Source organism: Lutra lutra, chromosome 2, assembly GCF_902655055.1.
Source record: "Lutra lutra chromosome 2, mLutLut1.2, whole genome shotgun sequence".
Classification (NCBI taxonomy): domain Eukaryota; kingdom Metazoa; phylum Chordata; class Mammalia; order Carnivora; family Mustelidae; genus Lutra; species Lutra lutra.
Window position 1 is genome coordinate 69,934,618 of NC_062279.1, and position 18,012 is coordinate 69,952,629.

The following is an 18,012-nucleotide window of genomic DNA, read 5'->3' on the forward strand; positions in this document are numbered from 1 at the left end:
TTAGTTTCAAAAAAAGTATGAAGCATAAGGAGGGTGTTAAGCAGGAATGGAAATCACTACTCGTCTCTACAGAGGCAGTTGCTGTGAAGACTTTGGTCTATTTTCTTTGCATTTTTTTCCTTAGTTGAGATAAAATCATATGTACAAATTTATATCTTTTTTTTTAAATCTATTTTTATTTAACATTTTTACCATAATATTTTCCCATGCTAAATTGTTTTCAAGGGAATTTTGATGTCTCTGTAGGATTCCAGGGTCTGAATTATCATATTTTATGTAACCAATCTCCTACTGTAATTGTTTGTAATTTTTTTTAAAAGATTTTTATTTATTTATTTGACAGAGAGAGAGAGAGATCACAAGTAGGCAGAGAGACAGGCAGAGGGAGAGGAAGAAGCAGGCTCCCTGCCGAGCAGAGAGCCCGATGTGGGGTTCGATCCCAGGACCCTGAGATCATGACCTGAGCTGAAGGCAGAGGCTTAACCCACTGAGCCACCCAGGTGCCCCTGTTTGTAATCTTGTATTTGTTTGAAAATTTTTTGCCAAATTTTATTTTTTGTTATTTCTGTATAATAAAAATCTTAGAAGGGCAACTATTAGATTAAAGAAGTTGGTCAGTTATGTTCTTGGTGAAGATTCTAGAAAGAAGTATTAATATATTAATTAAACTTATTTAACTAAATGTATTTATTAACTAAATAGTACTGAATTTCTGTTTGGGAAAGTTGAACCAATTTATTTTCAGTCTAACAGTATATGATAGTACCCATTTTATTACATGCTGGCCAGTACCAGTAGCTTCTTAGGAGCTAAAGAAGGTTTTTTAAAAATACATAATTTGAAATTAAAGTAGTAGAGGAGATGAAGTTTTCTCTGTATTCTATACTGGTTACCTAAAAGGATATTGATAAACTAGGTACTTAAAAGAATAGCGATTTATGAGGATGATGATGACAATAATAAAAATGGAGTTAATATTTAGTTGGGCACTTTCTGCCAATACCAGCTTGAAGTAGTTTACATATATAGTCAATTCTCATTATTTGTGGAGTGTGTGTGTGTGAATTTGACTACTTGCTAAAATTTATATGTAAAAAAAAAAATTTATATGTAACCCCAGAATCAGTACTCCCAGTGCTTTCACAGTCATTCATGGATGTGTACAGAGCAGCAAAAAATTATGATTGTCCAGTGCACATATTCCAAGCTGAAAAGGCAATATTTTGCTTTCTTGTTTCAGCACTTGTAAACAAATGTAGTTTTCATAGTGTATTTATTACCAAGTTTGCATTTTTGTGCATCATCTTGGTGATTTCACTGTTTAAAATGGCCCTCAAACAGCATTGAAGTACTGTCAGATGTTTCTAAGTGCAGGAAGGCTGTAATGTACCTCATGGAGAAAATATTTGTGTCAAATAAGCTTTGCTCCAGTGTGAGATAGAGTTTAGTGGCTGAGAGTTCAGGGTGTATACATTAAATAAGGCATTTTTAAATAGAAACACACATTAAACAATGTTATATATATCAGTCCATTGTGGAAGATGTTGTAACAAGAGGCAGTAGGAACATAACTGTATTTTTTTCCTACGGGTGGTAGCTTAGTATTGGCTAATTCATTGTTCATGGTGACCTTACAGAACATAACTACTGTGAATAATGGGAATTGACCATAGTACTAACTCATTTATTTATCACCAATGCCATGGGGCAGGTATTATAATTCTCCCTGATTTACAGATTAAGAAATTGAGGCACTGCATAAACAAATGATTTGTTGAAGTCCACATAACTTAGTAAAACCAGGAGTTGAAATTGGACAGTTTGTTTCCAAAGTTCACTCACTTCACTTGTGCCATATTGAATTTAGTGAGGATTAAAACAATTTATTAGGAAAATTAAAGAAGCTGGGAGAATTTAGCCACCATTAAAGAAAGCATGCTTAAAGGCGCAAGCCTAAAAAAATTGGATAGCTTTTCATGTAAAGGAGAAATTAGACTTATTTATATTTCCACCATGTAGAATTACTATGACTTGGAGAAGTCGAGGAACTGATTTTAGCCCGGTATTAGGGCTGTTCAATGGCCGGTCTATCGTAGGATTTAATGAATATCCTCAAACTGAAACTATTAATCTAGAGATTTGAATGACCATGTGTCAGGAAATCCAGATGGGAATAGAGGAATGTTTTATTCAGCTAGAAGTTAGATTAGTTAATACTTAAGGTCTCCTCCAATTTAAATATTATGATTCTTTTATCTTGTACTTTTTAGTGGCCCTTAGCATTAAAGAACATTTTCTACACATTGTCATGCAACTGGTTTTATTGTTATTTGTATGTCATTTTCTTTCCTGGTCAGTTCTTTTCCCTAATTCACATTGAATCAGCAAATTGATAGTTATGGTCAACTCACTCTTTCAAATTCTTTTTTCCTTATATTTTTGGATTATCACTATTTGCTTGCTCCCCTCCTTATGGCTTTACCTATTTTTCTTCTTCCCTTATTATCAGTAACTCTTGCCAGTCTGACTTCACGTGTATGTCTCTTAACACACTGCTTCAATTAGCTTTCTCTTTAAGACTTTTTTTAGAGCAGTTTTAGGTTTACAGCAAAACTGAGGGAGAATGTATAGAGATTTCCCATCTATTATCCCTGTCCCCACATTTACATAGCCTTCCCCCTTATGAGCATCTCTGATCAGAGTGGTATACTGTTGCAGCTGATGAACTTAAATTCAGTTAGTTTTTTATTATTAGAGCCTCAGCCATGTAAGGCCATTTTATAAAACTATTGAGTACCTCTTAACACTTGTGTTTTACTTTTCCAAGTCTTTTTCTCTAGTGCATCATTTAATTTGTGTAAAGCTGATAGCAGTTCCATTCCATCAGATCAACATTATGCCAGTTAAACAGAGGAGGAAGCTTAATGAATAAACCCCCTACATTCTTTTCTCATCTCATTAACTCTGTGCCACTCCAGCTCTTTTACCTTAAACCATATTGACTCATTTTTTTATTTCTCAGATTATTTCTTCTACCTATATTGCTACTTATTTTTGTGTTGTTTTTACCCCTTAATCACTCAAAATCATCCCTCAAAATTTTTAAATAACCCTTACCTGTAAAAGATTTGAGCCAATAAAATTAACAAGTCAAGAAATGACAGATGCTGGCGAGGATGTGGAGAGAGGGGAACCCTCCTACACTGTTGGTGGGAATGCAAGCTGGTGCAACACTCTGGAAAACAGCATGGAGGTTCCTCAAAATGTTGAAAATAGAGCTACCCTATGACCCAGCGATTGCACTACTGGGTATATATCCTAAAGATACAAATGTGGTGCTCCGAAGGGGCATGTGCACCTGAGTGTTTATAGCAGCAATGTCCACAATAGCCAAACTATGGAAAGAACCTAGATGTCCATCAACAGACAAATGGATAAAGAAGATGTGGTATATATACACAATGGAATACTATGCAGCCATCAAAAGAAATGAAATCTTGCCATTTGCGACGACGTGGATGGAACTAGAGGGTATTATGCTTAGCAAAATAAGTCAGTCGGAGAAAGACAACTATCATATGATCTCCCTGATATGAGGAAGTGGAGATGCAATGTGGGTGGGTTGGGGGGTAGGAAAAGAAAAAAATGAAAGAAGATGGGATTGGGAGGGAGACAAACCATAAAAGACTCAATCTCAAAAAACAGACTGAGGGTTGCTGGGGGGAGGGGGGACGGGAGAGGGTGATGGGGATATGGACATTGGGGAGGGCATGTGCTATGATGAGTGCTGTGAAATGTGTAAACCTGGCGATTCACAGACCCGTACCCTGGGGATAAAAATACATTATATGTTTATTAAAAAAAATAAATTACTAAATTTAAAAAAAAAAAAGATTTGAGCCATGGATGTGAAGTAACCTACCCAGATGTTGGCACTTATTCATGCCTTTGTAATAAGAAAAGGAAAGGGAAGAACTTAGTTCTCCCCTCCCCCACCAAAGATAATTCCTTCTATTTAATGCATTTTAATGTCTCTATATTTTACTTTCCAAAATCCTAATTTCTTACTATATAATTGTGGTTTATATAGTGTTTATGTTACCATTACTTTATTATTAATTTAGACTACTGTTTTATTGATTTTAATTGGAATAATTTTGGAACTCAAAAGATGGAGAAGACAGAATGTTTAATTTGTCTAAAATAGTATGTGCCTATGAGTTCCTAATGTGTAATGAAGAAAATGACCATTGAGTAAATTGACTATTTCTGGTTTCTCTCTGTGAATGTAGCATGGATAGTTTGTGCTAATAGTCTAGCAGTTTTATAGTTTTAGAGAGGAATAAGAATATGAGTATGAGTTCTTATTTTGGTACATATGAAGTAGTAGCAAATGTGAGAAATAAAGACAGTATATTTATAGGTTTTTAAGTGTTGTCAGGTGTCATAGAATCAATTACACTGATTTTGTCCTTTTATTCCTTTAATAAGGTTCATTATTCTCATTTTTGTATATATTAAATCAACCTTGAATTTTTGGAACTCTGTTTACACATCTTTACATCTTCAAAGACAGATATAATATTGGTAAATAGTTGACACTCAATATTTGTTTAATAAATGGGAGGGGAAAAGAAATAATGTTAAGCAAAAATCACTACAGGATTTAAGTTTGTGATTGAAAACAATGAGTTATGTAAACCTACTTATTTAAACCAGCTTAGGAAAAGACTTTTTTCAGTGACTCTAAACCTATAAATCATATAAATAAATAGAATGAAAATACTTTATAGATTTGAATGGTATGAAAATCTATAAATCAAAACCATTATACATATGACCATGTTTTACTAAAATAATTCCATGCAACTATTGTATTAATATGTCAGTTGGAGGTTTAGAGTGACAAACATTGGACATGGTATCAGGATGGGAAATGAAACACGTTTTACTTTTATTAAGGTTAGAGATGCAGTCAGAATACAAAGCAGAGGGATCAGCAATTTTATTTAATTGTAAGTGGTGCTGTAAACTTCCAGGACCCCACAAAAGAACCTTAACCAGTAGACGTGCAGCTTCAGTGTCTGAGTGTGTGAGTGTTCTTAAAGATTATGGGCCCTCTTCAGGCCCAGACTTATATAAAGGGACTATACCTGACTAGGATGCAGCCTTGCCTAGATATATCCAGGGAGATATGTTGCATCCAGACTAGATATTAATCCCATAATTATGTGGGGCGTAATACGACTACTAGAGGATAGCACAGGCGCACTACAGAGGCATAACCAAATTCTCATTCATTATTCTTAATCTACCCAAACCTCCATGGGTTATTTGAAGTACATTCCTGAATTTGGTAATGTGGAACTAGATTAAGAGTTAACTACCTACATATACCTGACAATCATAATAAAAGGCTTTTAACCAGCTATAGAGATTACCTAACCCTAGAAGATGCCAGTGATGGAAATCAGGAAGTGTTTAAAACTTTTGGAAGACAGAAAATATATTACTTCCTCTATTATTCAGAACATAACTTAGTTATGTTTTTATTTTATTTTTTATTTTTTATTTTATTTTTTATTTTTATCTTTTATTTTTTATTTTTTAATTTTTTTTATTAATTATCTTAGTTATGGTCTTAAAGAGAGGCTGTAGGAAGTTTGTGTGCCTTAGTAGCCAAAATATCAGTAGAAGCACAGTCAACCACTTGCTCATCTTTTTAACTACCTCCAAAATTAACTGCAGTTGATATTATGAGTTCTCTGATTATTGGGGCTACGTTTTATTTATTTTTGTATCTTTCAAAATATATAACAGTCATAATATATAAAAGGCAAAATATATATTAGGTACAGTAGAACAGGTACAATATATATTAGATGTTCAGTAAATGTTTATATTTTTAAATTAAAACTTAAATTTTTAAAAATTAAAAAAAATTTTTAGAGGGAACACATGTAAGCAGGGGTGGGAGGGGCAGAGGGAGAGGGGGAGAGAGAATCATTTTTTTTTTTAAGATTTTATTTATTTATTTGACAGAGATCACAAGTAGGCAGAGAGGCAGGCAGAGAGAGAGAGAGAGGAGGAAGCAGGCTCCCTGCAGAGCAGAGAGCCCGATGTGGGGTTCGATCCCAGGACCCTGGGATCATGACCTGAGCTGAAGGCAGAGGCTTTAACCCACTGAGCCACCCAGGCGCCCCGGGGAGAGAGAATCTTAAGCAGGCTCAGGCTCAGTGTGGAGCCCAACTCAGGCCTCACTCTCACAACCCTGAGATCATGACCTGAGCTGAAATCAAGAGTTTATGCTTAACTGACAGAACCAGCCTGTCATCCTTGTATTTTTCATTTGTAGTCTAAGCTCAACATGTTTACATTCTTTTATAATTATGAGTGAAAGATACAGAAATATAACCTTTACATTTTACTTTTTAATAGTTGTGATACTCAAGGAATTTAGACATTGGTTTTTACTGTATTTTGAAAACTCAACACAAACATTTTATTAATTTTTGAATTTGTATTTCATTTTTGAAATTGCTACTATACTGCTTTAATTTTACTTCAGTGCTGTTTAAAGAAGGTTCTTAGGTATATTTGGTACAGAGTTCTGTGATGAGTTTCACTACTTGGACACTATTGAGATTCTTCTATAATTAAATATAGTCCAAAACAATTTTATGTGTTTATAAGTTGAATAGCTTAAGTAAATGTAAGAGAAACCTTCTTGATAAGATTTGGAATAGTAGTATAGATTTTACTTCTATTTAAAATAGTGAAGAGGGGCGCCTGTGTGGCTCAGTTGGGCATCTGCCTTCGGCTCAGGTCATGATCCCAGGGTCCTGGAATTGAGCCCCACATTGGGCTCCCTGCTCAGCAGGGAGCCTGCTTCTCCTGCTTGTGTTCCCTCTCCCTGTCCCCCTCTCTCTCTGTCAAGTAAATCTTAAAAAAAAAAAAAAAAAAGTGAAGAATGTGATTGAGGTAGTAGATAGTAAAATATATAGCTATTTCATTACAGGGGAAGGTTTTATTTCCTATTCTGCAACAAAGAAAACATTTAGAATAAGGCTAATTTTTAACTTTTTGAAATACTTAATGTTCAGAATTTCTGACTTTGGCTATTTGTCCAAATTACACAGGCAAAAGGGGCAGCTAGCTGTGGAAAGAGCTAAACAAGTGGAGGAGTTCCTACAGCGAAAACGGGAAGCACGGCAAAATAAAGCTCGAGCCGAAGGACATATGGTATGTTTTTTTTTTTTTTTGAGATTTTGAACATATTAATATTCAAAGTGAAGGTCTGGAACAAGGTAGGTATAAATGAATTCTAAATCTTTACAAACATTTACTCTAAACTTTATAAAGTTATGATATATCTTAACCATATGTCTTCTGCCATATTCTTTATACCAAGGTGAAATTCTATGGATGTTTTGGTTAATTAGGAGTAAGTTCATAGCTGTATTCTTCCTTTAAAAAGAGAAGTAGATTTAGCAACCTAGATATTTGTATTAAAACAAGTGAGTTTTTACATTGCTAGATTTTTTTTTCAGACATGCTTTTGGTTTTAAATACTTTTAAGTAGCAAAGAATTTTGAAAGAAAACTGGGAAACAGTTTGATAAATATGTATAACTGTATTACCTTCTCAAACGCACATTAGAAGCAAAAGTATATTAAAACCCCCATTATGCCAGCTAATTTAATTAAGTCATGTATCCAAGAAAATATTAACAGTTTTTAGATCATCATTTTAGTAGTTAAAACTTAATAGTTTGACTTGTAGAGGTACACAAAATGCCTTTTGACCTTTTGTCTACAGAACAATTGATGATTGTTTTTATCAGCTCACCACTCTGTGAAGCATCCTCCTAACATAGAAAATAGGTCAATTATATGATAATGTGTTTTGATTACATTTATAACTGCTGTAAATTCATAAGTGGTATCTTTGTGAGTTAATGTAATTATTTCAATTTAGGATATTTTTCTTTGAAATAATATCATTGAATGATTGCTTAGATTTTTTTAATGGTTATGCTTTATATTTTAACACCTGAATTTGTTTTTCTAATTTTGGAATTAATCTTTATTTGTATCCTTCCTGTAGATGGTACAAGAGAACCTCCTGTGTTTTCTCTTACCCCCTATCTCCAAAGTTAATAGCATTTGGAATTTTAGTTACAGATTTTAATTTAAAATATTTTAAAACAATTATTAGACTTGTCAGGATTTATATATTTCTTTCCTCATCATTACATTCTATTCTGCCCTCACTTTATTTTTCTTTATGATGGAGAATATTCTCTGGCAATTCTTTTGGACAGAAACTTCCCAAGATATGTTGGGAATCTTCTTTATTTTGTCCTCATGCTTAAATGATAAGTTGTGGTGGTCAGTTGGTGAATATGTTTAGCATTTGTGTGTCTGAAAAATTATTTTGCCTTTTTTGAGAAACATTTTTGGTAAGTGTAATATTATATGATGAGATTTTTTTTCTTTCAGTACTTTAAAGATGTTTCTCCAGTTATCTTTTGGCATGTCTGTTTCTGACAAGTTCATTGTCCTTCTTATCTTTCTCCTATATATGTAATATGTCTTTCTTCTCTACTGACTTTTAACATATCAATGGACACAATTTGGTTACAGTGTAGCTTTGTGTAGTTTTCTTCATGTTTCTTTTGTTGGAATTCATTGAGTGTCTTGGATCTGTGGATTTATAATTTTCATCAAGTTTGGAAAAATTACATTATTATTTATTCAAAAATATTTTTTCATTCCCTTGTTTTTGATTCTGAGACTCTCAGTACCCATCCACTGGACAATGTGATGCTCTCTCAACAGCTCATTGAAGATCTGTTCATTTTTTTTTCACTCTTTATTATATTTTTCATTTTAAATAGCTTTTATTTCAATATCTTCAGGTTCATTAATCTTGTCTTCTGCTTTGTCTAATCTATAAATCCCATGCAGACATTGTGGTTTCTTTTAATCTCAGAAAAATTTTTCATCTTTTTTTTTTAAGATTTTATTTATTTATTTGACAGACAGAGATCACAAGTAGGCAGAGAGGCAGGCAGAGAGAGAGGAGGAAGCAGGCTCTCTGCTGAGCTCCCTGCTGAGCTCCCTGCTGAGCTGGATGCGGGGCTGGATCCCAGGACCCTGGGTTCATGACCTGAGCCGAAGGGAGGCTTAACCCACTGAGCCACCCAAGCACCCCAAAACTTTTTCATCTTAACATTTTTTTATTTCTTAAAGTTTATTTGGGTCATTTTTATGTTTTCCATGTCTCTTTTTATAATGTTTAAGCTTTTCTCTACATTCTTGAATTTGAATATAATAGCTGTTTTAATGACCTTCTGTAATAATTCTGTTATCTTTGTCATTTCTAATTGGTTTTTCTCCTCATTGGGGTCTTTTCCTGCTTCTTCACATACCTGGTAATTTGCTGGATGCCAGGCATTGTGTGTGTGTGTGTGTGTGTGTGTGTGTGTGTATAAAAATCTTGGATTTTTTCATATTTAAATATGTGGGGCTTTATTCAGGGATGTAGTTAAGTTACTAGGGAATAGTTTTTTGAGTCTTTCAGGGTTTGCTTCTAAGATCTGCTAGGCAGATCCAGAACAGCCTTAAGTCTAGAACTAATTTGGCCCCATTGCTTCAAATACTGCTTCTTCTCCTTTTTCTCTTAAGAGAATTCCTATTAGATGGATAGATTGGAGCTTTCATCAAATGTGCTTTTCTCTGTACTTTTACCTTTTGTCCCTTTCTCATCCTTTTTATCCCTTTCTCTCTTAGTACTGTATTTTAGAAATATTCCTAGATTTGGTTTTTAGCTCACTAATATATTCTTAAGTATTGTCTACTCTATAGTTCAGCCCACCTAATGAGTTTTTTCTTTTCATTTAGAAACTTGTGTTTTCATGTCCATGAATTGTAATTAGTTTTCCCCTAAATCTCCTTAATCATATTCTCATTTCTCTGATAATACTACAGTTATTACAAAATCTTGTTTTTAGTGTGCTGTTATTAGTTTCCTCTGTTTTTGAGTTCTCTGTTTCACAGTGTTGGCATTTATCAAATTCTTGGTGTTCTTGACAATATTCATATTTGGGAGTAGTTATTTTTTGCTCATTACCTTTGTTTGGTCTCCTGGTGAGATGGGAGAATGCTACTGACCTGTCTCCTGCATAGTTTTCGGTGAGAGTAGAGAATGGATGGGACATGTATTGATAATCTGCCAGGCAAATACCTCGACAGTTTATTTTCTGGGCTAAGGAGACTGTCATTCTTCTTCATTATAACCAGTCATTCAGAGAATTAGCCTGTCTTTTACCACTATGCCCTCTCTGATCACTTCTATCTGAAGGTGACTGACTACTTTCTGGCTTGTGGAGATGAGTAATGCAATGGAGGTAACCCTCTTACTGCAACCACTGTTATCTGCTTCTAGACCTTCTCATGTTTTTAGCTTCCAAGAAGTCTGAGAGCATGCTTCATGTTGCTCATACCTTCTGTGATAGTATTCTTTCTGACATGCTTTTGCTAATAAAGTTTCTCGCTTAAAACTGATTTTGTGTACTTTTCTTTATCTCTGGATTCCTTCTGTACTTGTAACTACCAAGACTTTTGCTTGTTTTTGAGTCCTAATATATATTCACTTTAAACAGCTTTCTTCTAGGATTTTGCAAGAAGAGAAGCTATAGTGTCATGCTGCCATCTTACAAACAGAATTTAGTATTTTTATCTTGTTAGCATTAAAAAAAAAATCCTTAGAGATGAGCAGTGCATTTTGACTGATTTTTTTATGACCTTCCAGATTCATTTTGTTAAACTGTATAGAATTTCTTCATTCCCTAGATGACTAAATGTATACATAAAACTTTACCTTAGAAATATGTGAGTAAGAGTGAAGAATTTCTATTTTACTATTTTATATTTGGATATTGCCTCATATATTAAGTTTTTTTATATCTGCTAATTTAAAACCAAGGCAGTTAAAAATTTTGGGAGTAGTAGCTTAATTAATGAAATGTTACTTAATTAAAGCTTACTCACATATAGTTTGTCTCTAGAGTAATTTATCATCTTAAGATTGAATAAGAATATATAAACTAGTAATGTGAAGCAGTAAAATAGAGGTGAGAGCTAAAGTTAACTGTGGGGAAGGCCTACAGATTTTAAATTTGAAATTAGAACTTTTTTATGGTGAGATAGAGATACTATTTAAAATTTGCCTTTCTGTATTAGTTTTCTATTGCTGTGTAACAAGTGACCATAAACTTAGTGGCTTAAAGAAATACAAGTTTATTATAGTTTCTGTGTGTCAGCAATTTGACCTGTTTTAACTGGATCCTCTGCTCATGGTCTCATAAAGCTGAAATCATGGTTCAGCCCGCTGTGTCCTTATCTGATGCTCAAGTAGGGCAAGATCTTCACTGCTTAGGGTGTTGGTAGGGTTTTTTTCTTGCTGTTATAGGATTGAGGTCTTCATTGTCTGACTAGCTTTTGACCAGGAGTCAGTCTCAATTCTGAGAGACCACTGTCAGGTCTTTGCCATGTGGCCCCCTTCATGTCCACAACAGATAATTTCTTGCACATCAAACCCCTCCCATACTTCAAGTTCCTGACTGCCACTTCTAAATCCAGCTGGAAAAAACTCTGATTTTAAAGAGCTCATGTGATATCACATCATACCTGTCAAAATGGATAGTATCAAATAAGAAATAACAAGTGTTGATGAGGACATGGAGGAGAGACCCCTTGTGCTGTGAATAGTAATGTAAAGTGGTACGGCTACTGTGGAAAATAGTATGAAAGTTTCTCAGAAAATTAAAAATAGAAATATCAGCGGACTCAGCAATTCCATTTTTGGTTATTTACCCAAAATAAAGGTACTAATTCGAAAAGATATATGCACCTCTATGGTTATTGCAGCATTATTTAAAAAAGCCAAGATATGGAAACAACCTAAGTGTCCACTCATAGATGAATGAATAAAGAAGAGATTGTATGCACACACATGCATGAATGTGCATGCATACACACAGAGGAATACTACTCAGCCATGAAAAAGAATGAAATCTTAACATACGTGACAACATAGTTAGACCTAGAAAATGTTATGCTAAGTGAAATAAGTCAGGGAAAGACAATGAACTGTATGACCTCATTTATATATGGAATCTAAAAATCAAAGTAAGAAATAGATTCATAAATACAGAGAACGAATTGGTGGTTGCCAGAGGGGCTAAGGGTGAGAGGATGGACAAAATGGGTGAAGGGGATTAAGTACTACAAACTTACAGTTACAAAATAAATAAGTGATGGGGATGTAAACTATGGCATAGGATTTATAGTCAGTTATGTTGTAGTAAGTATGTATAGTGACAGATGGTAACTAGACTTAACTATAGGATCATTTTGTAATGTAAATAGATGCTGAATCACTCTCTTGTACACCTTAAACTAATATAATATTGTATGTCAACTATATTTCAGTTTAAAGAAAAAAGAAATAGCTCACAAATATCTCCTGTCAATGAATAAATATGTAAACAAATGAATAAATGGTTCTTGTGATTCGTCAGGCCCAGTGGATAATGTCTCTATTATAATGTCAGTCATCCCCTTTAACATCACCTAATTGCGTTGATAAAATCCATGATATATAAAGTGCTGGGAATTATGTAGCATTTATAAGTCTGGTGGAGCAGTAAGGGTAACAAGAAGCCTTGGAATTTTTAAAATTCTGCCTATCACATCCCCTTTGCCTGTAATTTTAGAGACTGTTTCTGGGGACAGTAGACTAGGGTAGGTGAAGGAGCTCCTTTTTAGTACTTTCTTTATCAGCATGGTTGATAGGACAACATTCTACCCAGGTCTTCAAATAAGAACTTTCTTAAAAATTGGTTTTACTAATAGATGCAATTTAAATACAATGAAAGTCGTAACTCTTAAGTGTATATCACAATGAGTATGGACAAAGTAGTCATGTAACTACTGCCATAACCATGGTATAGCACCATCCAATCATCACTTAAGTTTTTTCATCTCACAATAAGAAAACAAAATTTGTAACTACATATGATGATTCATGTTAACCAAACTTCTTGTGATCATTATTTTTTCATATATACGTATATCAAGTCATTATGTTGTACAACTTAAATTAGTACAGTGTTATGTGGTATTTATATCTCAATAAAACTGGGGGGGGGGTTGGTGTTCCTTTGCAGTCAGTCTGCCACCAACTGTCAGAAACCACTGATGTGCTTCCTGTCAGTATAGTTTTGTCTTTTTTTTTAATTAAAGATTTTAATTTATTTATTTGAGAGAGAGAGAATGAGCAGTGGGGAGGAGCGGGGGGAAGAGAGATTGAGAGAGAGAGAGAAGCAGACTCACTGCTGAGCAGGAAGCCTGAACGGGAATTGATCCTAGGACCTGGAGATCATGACCTGAGCCGAAGGCAGACATTCAGCTGACTGAGCCACCCAGGCACCCCAGTTTTGTCTTTTTAAAAATCTTATGAGTAGGGGACATCTGGATGGCTCAGTGGGAAGAGCATGTGACTCTTGATCTGGGGATCATGAGTTTGAGTCCCATGTTGGTTGTAGAGATTACTCAAATAAATAAAAATTTTTAGAAAGTAAAGATTTTATATTAATTTATCAATTATATACAATATATAGTTTTTTGAGGTTGATGTATATCAGTAGTTTGTTCTTTTTTATTCCATATTAAGTCATATTCCATTGTGTGGATATATCACAGTTTATTTATTCCTCGGTTTATGGACATTTGTGTAGTTTCCAAAAGAGGGATGCTGTCAGTCCTACTAGCAATCCTTTTATATCTTTGTGGTCAGTAGCCTCTCTCATTTTCCACAGTGGAAGTTTTCTTCAATAATTTTCCCCTTATCTCTCTATGAAGATAATCATTATTTCATCATTATTTCACAGAGAAAATTGGGCTTACAAGTCCCACATTTCCTCACATTTTCTGCCCCTGAACTTGTATATTTATAATGGCACCAAATTTTTGTTTTCTCTAGTCTCAGAGAAGAATAGAACTTCCTCTATTCAAAAGTAATTTCTTCCATTCCACCCTGTTTGATAGTTATATTACTAATAATTGTTAACATCTCATTTACTGGGTACTTACTATATGTTAGTTGTTCTAAATTCTTATATTCTAATCTCACAACAGCTCTCAGAGGTAGATCCTGTTACATTCCCCTTTTATATCCTACGGAGGCATAAAAAATTTAACGGGTCAAGCTTTACAAGATACTAAATGATAGAATAAGTGTTTAAATGTCTGTAGTCTGGGGGCACTTGGGTGACTCATTTGGTTGTCTTTCCCCTCCCCTTTCCCCCTCCCCTCCCCCCCATCTCCTCCCCTTCTCTCCTTCCTTCCTCCCTCCCTCCCTCTTTCTTTCTTTCTTTCTTTCTCTCTTGATTTTATTTGAGAGGGAGAGAGAGAAAGAGAGAGGCACATGCATAGAAGGAGCTGCCAAGAGAGAGGGACAGGCAGACTCCCCACCAAGCAGGGAGTCCAATGCAGGGCTTGATCCCTTGACCCTGATATCATGACCTGAGCCAAAGTCAGACTTGCAACTGAGTGAGCCACCAGGTGTCCTAATCTTGGATCTTTCTAATTTATCTTTTATCTGAGCTACCACAGTGATTTTTCCAAAGCAAAACTGAATGCATTGCTCATTTGCTTAAAGTTATTTAGAGGTTCTGTATTGCCCGGAGGGTAAATTAAAACCTTTTTAGCTTAGCTGAAAGCTTCCACACTTTGGCTTTCTTACTGCTCTTGAGTTACCTTTCTTACTTTCTTCACCTCTTAAATTTCAGCAATACCAAAGAAATTTTTTTTACCAGAAATCTCATCTCCCTTATCTTCTTGGAGAGAGAGTTCATGGTACCTTTCTATTGCCTTGTTGGCCTGGGGACTATTGCAGAGGATGTGGGGGAGGTTCAATAGGAAAGAATAAATTGGTTTCCTGCTGTGAGGGGGAAGATGATTAACTATGGAAATAATTACCATTGTTAATGTATAGCGTGTTATAAAGCTTACAAAAAGCTTCCTTTTGCCCTTCATTTATCTTCACAGGAACTTCAGAGTTTAGACATTGTATTCTCATCATAAGAAAGAGTTTATCAGCTCCAATAATTAGAGAAGCTTAGGGAGGAGAGAGTAGGAGAGGAGTATGGTAGACATCTCAAGAAGTACTTCAGAGTCTACCTAGAAAACACAATCAGAAATCTGTGGAAACACTCATTTATAGTGTTATGTGCTGTCACTCAACCTTGTGTCCTGTAGGAAGACTCCTTAGCCCAGTATTGTTGAAATTGGAAAAAGATCACCTAAAGTAAGTCTAACTAGAATAGAGATCCACATTTGGAGTAAAGAGTGAAAAAAGGGTTTGGATGGGATTTTACCTTGAAAAATACAATTTAAAAATTATTGTTGAGTATTATATGTAAATGAAGAATCACTAAATTCTGCTTCTGAAACCAATATTATACTATATGTTTACTAACTAGAATTTAAATAAAAACTTGAAACAAAACAATAAATAGAGAGAGCCTGGAAATACATTGAAGAAGCATGTGAAGAAATACTCCTACATCTATGTGATGTTTAATCACATGGCTTTGTTGTTTTATCTATTCCATCTTGAGATATAATAAAAATTTATTTTTCTGTAAAAAATATATATATTCATCATAATTTTTGTTATATTTAAGTCTACGCTAATTTGAAAGTAATTAATTTAGGGAGGATTGTAATTTTTCTGATAGAATTATATAATGAATACTGTATGTGTTTTATCAAATCCAAGATACAACTGTAAGGTATATTGTTGTTTTATATATGACTAACAGAAAAAAAGTATTGCCAGTTTAACTGATATAATACTTTTTATGACTTTTATACTTGCTGAAATAACTTTTAGATTTGTCTTTTTTAATTATATCATTCTTGTAAATCCATAAAAAGGAAAATATGAATGAAATAGATTGATAAAGGTATTCATTCCTAAATCTACTTCACACTTATAATTTGACTTTCCAGTCATTTATTATTTATTTATTTAAAGATTTTACTTATTCATTTGTGAGAGAAAGAGAGACAGACCACAAGCAGGGGGAGCAGCATGCAGAGGGAGAAGCAGGCTCCCTGCAGAGCAAGGAGCCCAATGCAGGACTCCATCCCAGGACCCTGGGATCATGACCTGAGCTGAAGGCAGACACTTAACCAACTGAGCCACCCAGGCGTCCCACCATTTCTTTTTTAAATTAGGGTAATTTATGTTCATGTTTTCTCAAATAATATTATCCTCTATGGCACCAAGTGCATTGATATTTCAACACTTCTTTCCTTTTTTTTTTAAATTGTGTTATGTTAGTCACCATAAGATATATCATCAGTTTTTGGTGTTCCAAGATTCATTGTTTATGTACAACACCCAGTGCTCCATGAGATTTCAGAATTTCTGAAAAATACTCCAGTGTTGGGGTGCCTGGGTGGCTTAGTTGGTTAAGCTGGCTGCCTTCCGCTTATGTCATGATCCCAGGGTCCTGGGATCGAGCTCCACATGGGCTCCCTGCTCATCAGGGAGCCTGCTTCTCCCTCTCCCTCTGCCTGCTGCTCTCCCTGCTTGTACTCACTCTCTGTCTCTCAAGTAAGTAAATAAAATCTTTAAGAAAAAAAAAAAGAGTACTCCAGTTTTGTCTCTTGTATTTTCTCTCAAGGAGTTAACACCAGTCTGTGCGTTTTATTGTTAGCATTTTCTTGTTCTTAAAAGGAATCAGTGGAAAGTTTTCAACGACTAGCAGGGGTCATGTTTCCTTTTGAACAAGCCCATAAGTGATTTCTTATATCAAAACTTTAAGAGGTTACAGTTGTCCAGTTTTGACACCAAGAAAGATAAACTAACAAAATTTAGATATCACTCCAGCATAACATTTATGTTATAACTGATATCTGGCCAACAGTTGGTGAGATTATAAGAGTATAAGATGACATTGACTTTAAAATGTACCCCATTTCAGAGATGTTAAAATGTTAAAAATTATTCATATTAGAATTGATGAAAGATGGTGCACCCTTCACTTCATGATTTTGCATATACTTCTATATAATATAAAAGAGAACCATTTTTTAAAAATGGCTGAGACTTTGGCAGTTTTCTAAAGATTTCTTAATTTTTTAATAACCAAAATATTTTGAGGAATTAACATTATAATTCTTTGCAGTTTTCTTTTATTCATTTAATTTGTCCTGTCCTATGTATAGATGATTTTGCATCTGATTTGAACAATTTTACAATATCACTGTCAACATCTTTATGACATCCTTCATCTTTGGCAAGATTTGCAATTTCTTTTGCCATTCATTTTGTATAACATCCAACAGTCAGGGAGAGATTGACCAACAAAGACCTTGATGTGATGAATGTGAATAGAAACTGGTGTTAAGTGGGAAAGGAATAATACCTGGGAACTAATTTTATAGTAGTCATTTAGGCTGTGACTCTCTTTACTTCTCAGTTCAACATTATAAGTAGTTAAATCTTTATATGTACCTAGAGCATAATACAGTAATGAATATTTATAATAACTCTGACTCTTCAAGAAAAAAATTAAAATCACTGATTTTAATTTTTAGGCAGCATTATCTATTGATAAATATTAATAGTCATCATTTGTACGGTTTGAAAATGTATATACATTTATCCTGTGGTTTATCCTTATAACCACTCACAGAATCTCCATTTTGCTGATGAAGAGAAGCAGTTTTAAAGAGGTTGTGACACATGCAGCAATATGTGTTTTCTAATACTTTTACAAATCACATTATAAATAAACCTAAACAGGTAAGATTAGGTTCTGAGTCTTAAAAATTAATCCTTTGGAATTGGAAAACTGCTATAAATTATTTGCTCAGTATGTTTTATTAAATGCTTTGGGAAATCATAATGAATTATAACATTGTTTCTGTG

General features: G+C 34.2%; 1 protein-coding gene across 5 annotated transcripts in view; it reads left to right on the top strand.

Annotated features, from left to right (window-relative positions):
* NEK1 (NIMA related kinase 1) overlaps window positions 1-18,012 on the top strand; it is a 213,697-nt gene that overhangs the window by 81,596 nt on the left and 114,089 nt on the right. For all 5 annotated transcript variants that reach the window (XM_047717704.1, XM_047717706.1, XM_047717707.1 and 2 more), the window contains exon 18: window positions 7,140-7,242. In XM_047717704.1, coding sequence (XP_047573660.1) covers window positions 7,140-7,242 — 103 coding nt within the window. The remainder of the gene's footprint in view (window positions 1-7,139; window positions 7,243-18,012) is intronic.